Consider the following 14,956-nt stretch of genomic DNA (forward strand, 5'->3'; position numbering starts at 1 on the left):
CACTAAATGAGCACTAAATTTTGAGATATAATTCGAGTGATTCTGCCGACTTGACCTTTCTAGCTTTACAGACGTTTCTAAAAACCCCACCTCCATAATAGCTTGCAGCGGCAACACTAGCTCCTTGTACTGTCTGTTCTGCGCCAGCGCGCGCAGCGACGCCGCGCCGCCGGCGAGCATGTGCAGGTGGTTAAGCGCCGTGATGGCCGCAGTGAGGTTCCACTTGGCGCAGTCTAGCTGCTTGATCTCCGATGTGATCTCGCGGACCATGCTCTCACTGCGTTCCGCTTTCTTGTTTATATCAGTTACCTGGTTGAGGGTAGGCATAAAAATTTTCTTGTTTTTTTTTGTATGTTTTTATATATATATTTATTTATTTACAATTAAGACGGTTTTACACCAATAACATTAATTATTAACTATCAATTTTTACATTATGTACCATCATTTCATTTTATAAGAAATATGTATGACACCATTACAATTAAACACATTACATAATTACAATTATGATTATATCTGGGAGGATATGCCCCAGTCACCGCGCTGGGCAAGCCGTGCTGGTGGTGGTGCCGCAGAAAGAGACTTAATTTAATCGGCAATGCTGCTGCCCACTGTCGATTATTTAAGATTTGAAGTCTTAGATTATGAAATATGATTATGATTATGACATAGGGTAGATGTGGTATGCTGAAGAGAGAGAGAAGTGGAGTGCTCTGGGAGAGGCCTACGTCCAGCAGTGGACGGGGATAGGCTGAAGTGATAATGATGATGAATTACTGACATTCAGTTATATGCTACATAAAGACATTTCATTAGATGTAACTTTCACAGAAGCTCAGACATGCCGACAACAATGATCTCCATCTATCCGCAAACAGATCACATTCTGGGTTATCCTTGTGAGTGAAGTGTGAGCAGGCGGGATTGCGAAGAGCTTGTGCCTGCAGCAGTATTTTTTGGCAAAAAAAATTTACACAACATCGCTCAAATCGATAGCATCAATTTTGCCATAAAAAATCATGCAGATGGAGGCTAATTGATTGGAGTTCCTACATTTTATGTTGATGATGAGCACAAATAATAGGTCACAAATTGTAAAATAACTGTATGTATTTGAAAACTACACTCTGAAATGGTGGTGTATATTTTTTCTTTTGTATTTTGAGAATTCAAAGTGCTTCTTATCCATGTCCATTGCATTTACCTTCCCTTTCAGATCTAGACATCTAGATCGACAGAGAAGTATCTATCAAGATTTAGAAATCATACCTGTAAAGCCAATTCAGCTATACATTTCTGTGCCTCCAGCAGGGCCTGATGGCCAGCTATCCTCTGGTCATGTTGCGCACGCACCAGCCGTCGTATGTCGTGCTGTACCGCCGCGAGACGAAACTCGCACCTCGCCGCCGCAGTTTCTACACCTGATAGAGACTGCTCTGTTGGAAACACTCGGTTGATGTAAGACACGGCGTCGAACTGTAAAGTGTTGTTTAAAGCTCGTGAATGTGATGTATAATGTACCTTGACTTATTATTTTGTTGTGAGTAAGGTAATCTGTAAAGGATGTGAACCAAAAACAGACTTACTTCGTCACTGTCGAACTGTTCAGTTCCTCCCATTAACTCTTCGATTCTGCTCATTACCGAGGCCGGGAAATTCAATTGAACTTCAGGACCACTGTCCTTGTCATCAACGTCGTTTGCATCCATTTTTATAAACAATTCATTCAGTTTAATTTAGAAAATAAATTACAGCACAACAAATCAACAATACGGGTGACAAATACAAGTCCCTGTGACAACTGAAAATGTCATCTGTCATTCATTTTAAATTTACAATACTAACGACTTAAAAATCCATATGCATTTAAATTAATTTCTATCTAATATTTATTTGACACTTTTATGATTTTTAAGCACTTCAAATGCAATACAATGTTTTTTTCATATTTTTTACATTAATCGTGTAATTTCTAAACATAGTTTGATCTGTCTCAAATTATTTGACAAATGACACTTGATTAAAGTGAAGTGATCGTCTAATGTCTATTGTTTTCTGAGTTTCCTCATTCCTTCACTTTAACTTCAGTTTTTTCTAGGATTTTGTTATGTATTGATGTGTTTACGCTATGATGAGCGGCCGCAACCTCTCTCCGATTTGAATAAGTGTTTTATTGTTTGTTTATAACAAAGTGCTGTGTTGTGTAGTGCAGAATGGCGAGATTAACGGAGGAGATGGTGATCGCTAGATCAAAGCAGTCGGACTTATCTGCTATAAAGAAGTTGAATTGTTGGTAAGTACGGAAGACTGAGTCAGGGTAGGAGATAGGGCCTGCGTGGATTCGTTCCGCACCTGACCTCGCGTTCGTTCACCCACCTTTTATGTGAGAATCGGAAATCAAATAATTCGAGAAATGCCTACAAGTACCCACGAACAGCTGATTTTCATTGTTATATTTCCTAACTGTAAACTTGGTCTCAAGTTTGATAATTTAATTATCGCATTATCTTTTATCATGAGCATGTCGAAATATGGATTATATACGTTATATTGCGTGGAATTAGGTAGATAGTGATCTGTAAAGGTTGTTCCAATAAGAATATGATTGCAAGGTATATAATAGACAGTTGTTTTAATTGGATATGGATGTTATATTTCATTATTGTCTTAATGATTTATATTATACGATTAATTTTCAGCAGCTGTTTGCTAAATTATTTCAAGCAGATAGTGTAATTATATAATTTTAAATCATGAGTTATTATTACCTTGTAGATACATACTTAAAAACCAGCTATCTATTGTGTTATATGACTCTAGGAACATAGACTTAGTAGAATAAATATTTTAAAAAGTACTTAAAATATCTAATAAGGACATAGGAACACCTTTTCTTATCAAGGTTAATCACCTCTTTTATCTAATTTGATGCTATCTTACAAAGCTATATAATTTTTGGTCACCCTCGGCCATAATTACCAATATCATTGATAAAGTTGCATTCAAAACAGTAATTTAAATGATTACAATTCCATATTCAGTTACATCAATTCCATTTGAGTTGTATTTACAGCTTGTGCACCAAATAAGGTAAGATGAAGCCTACCCACTCCTGCTGTGGAGTGAATAACAAGTTTGACTTAATATCGTTCCATTCTGCTATCTATATAATACTTTTTACATATAAAATACTTGCGTTACAATGTTTGTTTGTCCTCCAAAATTAGCTACCTGTTTTTATGAATTAGAAGTTTTCCACCAGAAGCTTTCCCCACATAGAGAAAGGAAATGATATTCTTAGATTTTTGTGTCATTTTTGTTCACTATTTAGGTTTTTTTATTTTTCTCCAGTTGTAACAGACAACCGGATTCTGAATTTCTGGGATTAACCTGCATTCTCTTTCCCCTGTCCTGAAATTGGTTCAATGATTTAGGCATAAAGAAGAGACAAGTGTGTCTTGTCTTAGTCTTGTCAGAGTTACTTTCCCATTCGTAAAATTATTTTAGCAGGAATTGTCTTTATATTCCATAGGTCAAGTATTGTATTAATCACACTAATGTTATAGATGTGGAAGTTTGAATGTTTGCCCGTCAATTACACTGAAAGTACTTAATTGATTTCGATGAAATTTTATTATACATACAGGGAATAAGATGACATGGATGGTAGAATTCTTTTAAGCCCAATTAAATGCTCCTTTGGGATAAAACAGGAATCTTGATATCTGGGCGGAGCTGGGACGAGCGTCTAGTGGTATAATATAAATACAAGGTCAAGTGTAACTGGTATTACATTGCAAGCTAATTGCTTTGTGGTTGGTTTTTATTGTAATAACGATAATTGTTATTATTGGTTTTACGATACACCATTGCATTGTGTTAATATTTATAATTCGCATTTAAAATTAATGTCACACATTGTGAAAGAGGGTTATTTCACAACGCGCAATAAGGGACTTCGTTCCAAAAGTAAAAAGGGACATTAAAATAATTAACATATAGATATTATACCATCGCTAAGAAAGTATTTCAATATTCTACCCCCAAAAGCATAAAATAGGGGATGAAAGTTTGCACTATGACAATCTATTAAGACTATCGTTTAGCTGCAGGCAACAGCTATGGGACTCATATTAAGCCGGTCATACTGTTTGGTGGAGTTTTGTGATACTATGAAACGAAAATTTTAGATACGTAATGGCACTTGCCCGCGGCTTCGCTCGCCTTCGAATTGTTAGTCTAAACCATTCTCGAAACAACCAGGGGAGAGCCTAACAAAGTATCATTATAATCAATTTAGCCGTTGAGCAGGAGTCAACATGCACACAAGAGATATATATATATATATATATATACTGTTCGCCCCGGTTTCGCTTGTGATATATAATATATAGCCTATCACACTGAATGAAGTAGCAGCTTTGAAATGGTGAAAGAATTTTTGAAATTGATCCAGTGATTTTTGCGTGAAAACGTTACAAACATACAAAATTACAAAAGTTTCCTCTTTATAATATGTGATATTTATAAATGTAGATATACATACATACAATGAAACCTTCACATTCTTTGTATATTTATCACGATGTGTGGGAAGGAATAACCTGTGAGGAATGGGGCTTTATGTTATTTGTGAATGCTCATTATAATTAATTTTTAAAGCTTTTTTCTTTAATTAAGTACGTTTAGTTCTTCAGTGTAGTATGTATGTAAGGTATATGAGAAAGTGTTCGGATTGGATTAAAAACGAAATATATTTAGTCATCATTTGTCTTTTGTTTGCTGAATGAAGGATTTTTAAAACTTCTAATGGAAATGAGTCTTTTTCAGATCAATATTTAAATAATGAATATACGGACTTGTGCCAACTAACTAATAATAACCTCAAGTCATTTGATTTTAGGTTAATGCTATTAAAAGTATTATAAATGGTCGGCCGAGAGTTCGGCGAAAGACGGCGGTTCGAATCCCGTCTCATGATCGTTTTTTTTTTCATTCTTTATAAATATTTAAGCAATATAAAGAAGTTAAAATCACAGTACAAATAATTTAGATCTACATTATTTTTGCCGAATTCTAAAATGGGAGTGAACGACAGCAATCTCCTATCAAACAAAGAGAATCACGTCAATTGAAGATCGACGTAGTTCCGTAACCCAAAATAAAAATTATTTCGAATTGAGAACCTCCTTCGTTTTTGGGGTGGCGGTTGAAAAAAAAAGTTAACTTCTTCGAAATTGGAATAAGACAACAAGAGTTTTGTCTTATTCAAATTTCGAACATGTTATTTATTTATTAGTTTAGGTATTAACCATTATTATTTATTGCCGCGTATTGCAACTTGGTCTTGACCTTGCATATCATATCAAAACATGTTGTTTTATCGCATATAACTATGTATATGTTATTATACCATATCTTATCTTGCGATCTTTCCCTTTTCTCTTTGCAAAAGAATCTCATAGATAACTCACCTTAGGACACTGTTTTTTTATTTTGTATACACTTACATTTTCTTAAGCAAATCTAACGTCCAAAAAAATCTTTTTATATTAAAGTTTTGAAAAATCCTTGATTGCAAGTGTATTACATGAATAGAAATAAATTAATCCTCTCTTCTTTAAACTTGGCTTTAGTAAACGAAATGCACAGTTTTCTTATAATTATGTACAGGTGATTCGTAGAAATAACGCTATTTAATTAATTAACTGACAATAAAACGAAAGGTGAATAGCGACCAAGCTGTTTTGAGTTAGAAAGTCTGTGAATGTACATAATTATATAATTTTTAATGCTCACTTAGTGATTAGTGATTCTCGAGTTTAATGCATTTAATTTCTTGTTACATCCATTTTTAAATAGAGGTTTCAGAGCTAGTTTCTTTCGTGCACCAACGAGTAATGTTTTAGCAATTCTGATAATTTTTACGTGTTTTTCTTGTTCTCTGAAAGGCTTGTTTTCGTTAAGGGGTATTTCTGTATCCAATTCAGGATGCAACCTAATTTTTTTCAGCCTTGGCAGTAAGTCGATTTAGCTTTCCGATGCAATCGTATCTTTAATTGCAATGAATAATTCTTCTTCTGAAATTTAATATGAGTTTTATTACGCTGCAGGCAATCGTCACAAATGTATGAGCACTTTTAGTAAGTTATGCAGGTTTTATTAACTCATTCTGTTATTATTTTTTAACGTTACATATGTGCCGCGTTGTTTGAGATAAGCCGTTGACATCCTACTCCTACTATCCTACTAATATTATAAATGCGAAAGTTTGTAAGGATGTGTGTGTGTTTGTTGCTCTTTCACGTAAAAACTACAGAACCGATTGCAATGAAATTTGGTACGTAGACAGCTGGACAACTGGAATAACATATAGGTAACTTTTATCCCGATATTCCTACGGGATACGGACTTACGCGGGTGAAACCGCGGGGCGCAACTAGTTAATCATATAAACAGACTATAAAATTCATTTTTTTGGCCATGGTTTATTAAAAGTGCGCACGCATCGCTTCTTCGTGATTTACATGCGTTTGTTTTAGTGCATATCGTTAGTTATTGTGAATACTCGTAACTCATATAACCAATAACATCTTAAATACTTACCACATTTAGGGCAAACTCGGCTAATATCCCAGAATCGTGTTATCACAAGATAAATAAAAAAAACAACCTTTTGTGTTTATGATTATATTTTTTTTGTAAAATTCCATAAAATGGTGCATCGTTCATTACATAATACGTTACGTAAACATAATGTAGGATGCGACGCGTCACGCATACTAATTGGGGCTGTGTAAACAGTCTGCTCTAGGTGACGCATGGACCACCGGTTGATGAAGGATTTATAGACAAATTGTTAGCACTAGCTTGCTGCTTTAAAGAGTATTGAAGTATGTGGCATGTTTACATTTCGAGGTGTAACTATGCGCCCGCGACTGCTTCTGCTTGGGTGTCACGTGATTCGTTGCATATTTGTTTAGTGTTTAACCCTGATCCAACCTTTGCCAAATAAAGTCAATCAGCGCTGTAACTGTCCACGTACAGGAGACTATAAAATATTCTCTAGGTACATCATAAACTCAACCAATTGCAAGTGTAGCATACTGCGCGCTGGTCGATACGTTTGCCAGCTCCAGCTAACTCCGACGTCACTTGATTTTGTACTTGTTGAAGTGAAATTTCTTAAGAATCGCTGTGATTTCAAACCTGATGCAACGGAAGAAACGACAGGTAAGAGACACAAATACAAAAATGTGTAGAATAAAGCCGGCAAAGAATGAAACAGAAATATACATACTGTTTTACATTATCGGTCTCTCCTCTTTGTTAAACAAATAAACTATGTAATTATCCTACCTTTGTTATATATTCATCTCATTCTTTTGTCGATTTACTGAAGTTTCACTTCTATCGTGTGTGAATCGCACACACACCCTTTTTTTATTCTATGGCTTGCTTGAAGCGTTCCAGCTTCTCTGCTACCGATTTAATGATTTCCAATAAACGGGGGACATTATTCCTCCAAAATTGACGTTATTTTAATAGAGGAACTGCAGTTTCTTGCCCGCTCTTCTCTGTGGAAAGTGCTATCTGAAGATGTCCTGTGGTGGATATTAAATTATGTACTTGAATATTCATTAGTGCTTCTGTAGGAAGTCTTGTTGAGAGAATAAACGTTTGAGTTAGAGAAGATTAATTAATATTATGACTAATAGACTATAATATACGTAGTATATCACATTGTATGTGCGTAGAGAAAAAATTATTGCCCTTATAAGGACTACCGGCTTTGACGCAAACGTAAGTTTTAGGGTGTTTTACGTTTAAGTGGTTTAAAGTTTGTACCAACTATACAATCTGACACGAATCAGATATGAGATAAGAAACATTAAGCACAAATATAGCCACTAACATACTTACACATTTTACAAAAAGGATTATGAGACAATGTTAGTTTAACAAAAAGTATGTTTAATCCGACATTTTGTGGCAGCCGCCATCTTTGACTAGCTAGGAACCACCGCAAGAAAACAGGCTTTCAAATGATACAAGCCGCATCGAAATCGGTCTATCCGTTTGTGAGCTACGATGCTACAGACAGATAAAAATCGACCACAAAATTTCCATTAGAATCATTCAAGCAGTTCGAAAGAGTTTTCTTACAAACTCTCGACCAACTAGAACTTTCTTCTATGTCTATATTTATATATTATATTCATTTATAAACATCAGTGCTGTGTTTTGTGACAGCGGTATGGAATCTAGTAAGCAAACAAAGCCGACCTTCAGACTTCACGACGCATTTGCGTTGTGAATTCTTGGATATCGGAGTACCTTGTGATTATTTCGTTTATTATTTCTACGTTATTTCGCGATATTTTCTCTCGTGCAATTATTAAATTATGGCGCTGCTTTGTATTTTTCGCTTTTAACCAGTTTTAATCGACTTCGATAAAACGCGTAGATTCAGAGCTTATTTTATACAATAACACAGAAAAATCTTTACCCATTTTAGCACTTCTATGTACTTAGCTATTGACTAACGTACCTATATAAGTATCTAAAAGCTTAGCTGTAGCATATACGACTTTAATATATAACTTCGTGTATCTCATCGTATGGACATCAGGCCTGTGTGTTAAATGATCAGTCATAACTAACAATGGTTTCGAAGACAATGACCGTATCAGCTAATGGGGCGTGCGTGACCTCGGGCTTGGCTGTCACGGTCACGGGCCAATTGTGTACCTGGATGCCTACCTATATGGGTTTTATTGTGAGTTTTACGCACATAAAACATTAAGTGGCTACTGTATCTTGTGCTTGTAGGGTCAATCAGGGTTATTGGGAACAGGGGTAGTTGGCAAAATATCCTAATCATTTTTTTTTCTTTAATTGTAAAACGTTCAAAAATCTTTAATGTAATAAATAACATCACGGGCGGTGATTATCACTGAACATCAAGTGGCCCACCTGCCCAGCAAGCAAAGGCGTCGATAAAATAAGAGTTCAGTTCAGTTCGCTGAAATGTTTGGAATTACGAGCTCAATCCATTCATTCTAGTATCGAATCAAATTTCACAGGAAATTGTGAATTATATGAGTTGACAAGCTGTTCGCAAGTCGCGTTCTTTGAGGTCATCTGCTCGCGTCTCGGAGCGGTGACGACGGAGCGATCTTCATAGTCAGAGTAGTAGTAACATTAGTGGAGGATTGTGCTTACTGACTGGCTGGCTCGAGTTCTATTTGTAAATGGTTAAATGAGTTTAATAAATGATTTAAAATTCGCTTACTGGGGCCGCTAAAAAATCAATGATTTTGCCGATGGAGTACATGATTATGAGATTTTGAGATATTATTCAAAGAATTTCCCATTCGTTTATAACATTGTCACATTAACATTATAATTGGCAAAGTTTGTTTTTTAGATGTTTGTCCGTCAATCACGCTGAAACTACTGAACGGATTGTGATGAAATTTGGTATACAGACAGGGTATGAGCTGACTTGGGTTATAAGATACTGTTTTATCCCGATTATATGCTCCCTTGAGATAAAACTCGAATCTTGCATTCCGGGTGGAGCCGGGACGAGCGCCTAGTTCTAAATAATACAATGTTATGAGCTATTAAGCTGCTTGACCAGAGAAATGGTTTATACGGGTGTAATAAAGTACTACTCGTATGATGTGAAAAATTAAATTATATTATATCATTAGAAAGTTTTACTTAACTCAGGTAAAGCCGAAGGACAAGTCTAGTTCCATGTCAAATTATATTTGACTAGCTGTTCGCCCCGACTCTGCCCGTTGTACATATATAAAGCCAATGTATATATTTAGCTCAGTAAACTTGCAGCTTTCTAATTGTGAAAGAATTTTTGAAATCAGTCCACTGGTTTTCGCTTGAAAACGTTACAAACATACAAAAAACAAACCTCTATATTTTATGTTATTTCTTTTCTTTTTACATTGTCGTGTCTGTGTTTATGTTTTTTTTCTTATTTCCTGTTACATAATGTTCAGTGTTTTGTCTTTTTTGTTAGTTGTTGTGTGTGTATTTGAGTGTGAATAAATGTATGTCTATGTCTATGTCTATAATATTAGTGTATAAATAATTTAGCATGAAATTAATGTAGTCTGTCCTTAATGTGATTATGCGTTGAATACAATTAACTTGAGTTTGTGAATGTTTGAACGTGGCGTCGGTGGTCAGAGGTGTACCAATCAGTGAGGGGTGGGGTGTGGTCCGGGGGCGGTTCGTTTCGTGCCGAAGCGTGCTCGACTACCAAAAAAAAACCTGGTGAAACCATTTATATCAATTGCAGATTTTTAAAGCGGAGCGGAGCGGAGAATATGTTTTTGCATTCCGTTCGCATTAAAACACCTGAATAGAATCTACACCAGTATAGCAACTAATATAGAGCATAAATTTTTTCTCTTTTTTTCTGGCTCGATCTAATTAAGGAACTCCGCCAATGTCCAGTGTAAGCGAGAGAGTTTGGATAATTTTATCTCGATTCAATGATTCAACATAGTTAAATCCTGACATTTTCGGCGCCTTATTGACCAGTGTCTACTTCGCTAGGTGTCAAATAAATATTATCGATTCAGCTTCAAAACTGACGGGGTTGAATGCGGAATTTCTATTGCGAAAGTAAGTGAATTTTTTCATCTTTAAACAGTAGCAGTGAGCTTTACGTTGTGAGTTCACATCAGCAAGATATTTTTTTCTGTCTCTCTCAGGTTTAATATGATATATAAATTACTAGCTTTTGCCCGCGGCTTCGCACGTGCTTTATTCGTTGATATTAAATGGATGTTATTATGTACATACACCTTCCTCTTAAATCACGCTATCTATTTAAAAATAACAGATTTTGAAGGGGTATCAAAATCTGTTAAGTAATTAGTAAGCGACTTTGATATCTACTATGTATTGATATATAGAGCGCAAGTTATAAAAGCATATAACACTAGCATTAAGGTCACACGTTGGTAACGGGTGTCGAGTATCGCATAGCGGAATGGCTCCGTGAGAACGCCGACACTTGAACAAAAAACAAACAATGCAATGCGACTGCCGATTGTCGTGACGATGTTGGCTACCTACACATATATGGCACAGGCTAATAATCCAGACAGTCGTTCAGCGAATACGTTTATACGGGAAATAGAGCGGGAAGCAAGGGGAGGCTGGAGGAACAAGCCCGAGTTACATACTTCATGTTCAGATAATGACAGATCGGGACACGCGTAAGGGACGCGTGCGTGATTTAAAATTTGTAGTTATTATTTTATTGTAATATATATGTAGGGATATATATTACTATAAGATGTATTATATAATTTTATATAATACTATCTTTTGCCCGCGGCTTCGCAAGCGTTTAATTCAGAGTAGTTTAATAGATGTTATTACACATACAAATTTTCCTGTTGACTCACTCTATCTATTAAAAAAAGCCCCATCAAAATCCGTTGCGTCGCTTAAAAGATTTAAGCATACATAGGGACATAGATCAGCGAAAGTGACTTTGTTTTATACTATGAAGTTATACGTCTAGGTTCTTATATTCTTATACTAGCGGTCCGCCCCGGCTTCGCCCTTGGTACATGTTAGATAGCCCATTTATTGAGGAAGGCTATACCTCAATAAATGGGCGATCTAACACTGAAAGAATTTTTCAAATCTGACTAGTGTAGTTCCTGAGATTAGTGCCTTCAAATGGTGCCTTCAAGTGGTTATGGTGATATGAAAAAGGGTTTTTCTTTGGAAGTTTAATTGAATTGTGTATATATGGAAGTGAAGTTGTGTAGAAAACTAGTTATATGGTATTGTTGATTGTGTTTTATTTAAAAAACGGATTGCATTCGAATAATTACGCGTATATTTGTCGGTTGATTTGTTGCTAAGATTTGTTATCTCTTAAAATGATTTATTTCCTCACTAAAATATTATTATTACGATATCTTTGGCACTTTAAAGACTAGGTACATACAAAGAAAAAATTCTTTTCTTGACGGTAGGGTATAGACAGATCGAGATTATTAATACACTAGCTGCGCCCCGCGGTTTGACCCGCGTAAGTCCGTATCCCGGGATAAAATATTGTCTATATGTTATTCCATTGGTCTAGCTACGTACCAAATTTCATTGCAATCGTTTCAGGAATTTTTAGCGTGTATGAGCAACAAACACACATACATCCATACAATCTTTCGCATTTATAATATTAGTAGGATTTCGACACTGGAGTAGTCGCTTTTCGCTTTTCACTTCCTTTCATCACTGATCTCAGCCTCACTCTTCAGTGTCGAGGGTTCTTAACTTGACCTTTGAGAATTGCGATTTGATCGAGGCACGGAAGGCTGGAATGAAATCGAAGTTGTTCTTGATTCTGTGTATCGAGTTAAATTATAATATAGTAACTATTCTAGAAACTTCCTAAGCAAATGTACAAACCAATGTACGCTACAGGATAACAATACTAACACTATTATGTTGTAAAGGTGGGTTAGCTTAGGTTGGACACCCTAGGTCATTGATTCGTCCTTGGAGTCGATTTGTTTTTAACAAAGCTTTTCTTATGTTCTTGATTAAATACTGGTTTGTGTAATAAATTTATTTACATGGAACTGTTCTTATTAAATATAAGCGGTCCGCCCCGGCTTCACCCGTGTTACATATATAGCCCATAGCTTTCCTCAATAAATGGGCTATCTAACACTGAAAGTATTTTTCAAATCGGACCAGTAGTTTCTGAAATTAGTGCGTTCAAACACACAAACAAATTCTTTAACTTTTATCTTTATAATACTAGTATAGATATAGCGAGAATCACAAATTACTATCACGGTCTTGTCGAAGGAATAGTGACAAACAACCCCTCGGATTACGATTAACGTATAAGACGTATAAGAAACAGTTTTCGTCATATACATATACATATCGACACTCGCGTAACTGTAAGCCCATCCGAAACCTCATTATTGGTGCTACAGCGTTGTTTTCGTTAGCTCACGAGTGGCGAGTCAATTTTCGGTTGGCGCACTTCCAGGCCAGCCCGCTCGGCGCCGTAGGAGCCGTCAATCATTGAATCAAAGTAGGGCAAGATTACTTACTGATCTATATTTAATAGGCGAGCTTGTTGTGTGAAGGGGACGCGGTGTTAATGACCTTTTGAGGTCTTGTCCAATAAGATATGATATTCATGTGTGTGGTAAGTCAAATGTCTTTCGGTGTCGTGTGTGTGTCTGTGTATTTTTATATGATGTATGATTGTAGTAAGGGAGGTACATACTCGTATAACCTACTAATATTATAAATGCGAAAGTTTGAAAGGATGCGTGTGTGTTTGTTGCTCTTTCACGCAAAAACCACTGAACCGATTGCTATGAAATTTGGTACGTAGACAGCTGGACCACTGGAATAACATATAGGCAACTTTTTATCCCGATATTCCTACGGGATACGGACTTACGCGGGTGAAAGCGCGGGGCGCAGCTAGTAGTCTTATAAGCGGGGCGAGCGAAGCGATCCCTATACTAGCCCGTTAATACTGTATACTAGCTGTAACTCGCGGTGTCGCTCGCGTGGTACCCGGGTAAATAGGCTACGTGCTAATCCTGACTGTAATCTATCTCTGTGCCAAATTTCATGCAGATACGATAAGCTGTTTCGCGTGAAAGAGTAACGAATATCCGTCCATCCGTTCATAATTATAACCTTTAGCGTTTATAATAATATAACTAGCTGTGACCCGCGGTTGAAACCGCGTAAGTCCGTATCCCATAGGAATATCGGTATAAAAAGTGTTATTTCAGTTGTCCAGCTATCTACGAAGCTAAATAGTACTATTATTCACCAATAGATGTCAAGAAAAAAAAAACACGAATAAACCACGAATATGACATTTTCTAAAAAAGATTCCTAGCTAGATCGATTTATCGGCCCCGAAACCCTCTACATACTAAATTTCATGAACATCGTTCTAGCCGATTCCGAGATTCCAATTGTATATATATATATATATATATATATATATATATATATATATATACAAGAATTGCTCGTTTAAAGGTATAAGATAATAGGACGATAGTAGGATTGACGTATATATGAAGTCTTCACCGCCGAGCAACCACAGCTTTTTAGACTGTACTGTTTCTTTATATCACGTGAATCCGCATGCTATAGCTAGTTGATCGTAATGTCCTAACTAGTATCTTGCTGACGCAGCGCAGGTCACAAACTCCTAGCTGCTGGCGCGAGTCCAGACAGAATGCGGAGGTGTTTGTGTAAATAGGTCGTCTAAATCCTCTCTAACTGACTCACCTCACTACTACGGTAATTATAGACAGTGTTTTTGTTTAATTATTTGCTTTAAGCTATGTGATATAAAAGCAGAGTTAGCCGTGACTCAGGTTGGTTATTATCGATGACCCATTGTGGTCGGCCGGCCCACTTGCAAGAACTCGCACAATCGTATGCGACTAACCAATTGCAGCAAGGTCGCTAACGTGTCATGCCTTCGGGGTATTAACGTGACATTTAGCTGGAAAATGTAGTCAATATTGATGAGAATATGTGTCGTATAACGAAGGTTATAAGGTTTAACATTGCTAGCATTTTCGCTGAAAACTTATATTTAAAATTAGTTGATTACTAATGGTTGATAATCATTACTTAAAACACGGAGTACAGTGAGGATTGATTAGAGTGAACTGTATTAAATTCTCATATATATGTTACTAGCGACCCGCGCCGGCTTCGCACGGGTGAAATACAAGATACATATGCACATATGAACCTTCCTCTTCAATCACCCAATCTATTAAAAAGCCCATAATCAGTTGAGTAATTTTCAAGCTAGCACACAGCAAGCATACAGACACCCAGACGGCAGAAAGCGACTTTATTTATGCTACGAAGTTATGTTTTATCGACTTTA

The 14,956-nt window shown here is 36.3% G+C and overlaps 2 protein-coding genes across 5 annotated transcripts in view; one reads left to right on the top strand and one right to left on the bottom strand.

Moving 5' to 3' along the window:
- The window catches only part of LOC119839383 (vacuolar protein sorting-associated protein 53 homolog), an 11,836-nt gene extending 10,043 nt beyond the window's left edge, over positions 1-1,793 (bottom strand). The window contains exons 1-3 of the mRNA XM_038365652.1: positions 1,590-1,793; positions 1,273-1,479; positions 91-309 (exon numbers count right to left, since the gene is read on the bottom strand). Of these exons, the coding sequence (XP_038221580.1) occupies positions 91-309; positions 1,273-1,479; positions 1,590-1,712 (549 nt within the window). The 5' untranslated portion in view covers positions 1,713-1,793. The remainder of the gene's footprint in view (positions 1-90; positions 310-1,272; positions 1,480-1,589) is intronic.
- Positions 1,794-2,073: 280 nt separating this feature from the next.
- LOC119839385 (cilia- and flagella-associated protein 410) overlaps positions 2,074-14,956 on the top strand; it is a 35,260-nt gene continuing 22,377 nt past the window's right edge. The window contains exon 1 of one of the 4 annotated variants that reach the window (XM_038365657.1): positions 2,074-2,296. In XM_038365657.1, coding sequence (XP_038221585.1) covers positions 2,217-2,296 — 80 coding nt within the window. In that variant the 5' untranslated portion in view covers positions 2,074-2,216. The remainder of the gene's footprint in view (positions 2,297-14,956) is intronic. The other 3 variants (XM_038365656.1, XM_038365654.1, XM_038365655.1) reach the window with 3 other exon arrangements.

Source organism: Zerene cesonia, unplaced genomic scaffold (genome assembly GCF_012273895.1).
Source record: "Zerene cesonia ecotype Mississippi unplaced genomic scaffold, Zerene_cesonia_1.1 Zces_u014, whole genome shotgun sequence".
NCBI lineage: Eukaryota > Metazoa > Arthropoda > Insecta > Lepidoptera > Pieridae > Zerene > Zerene cesonia.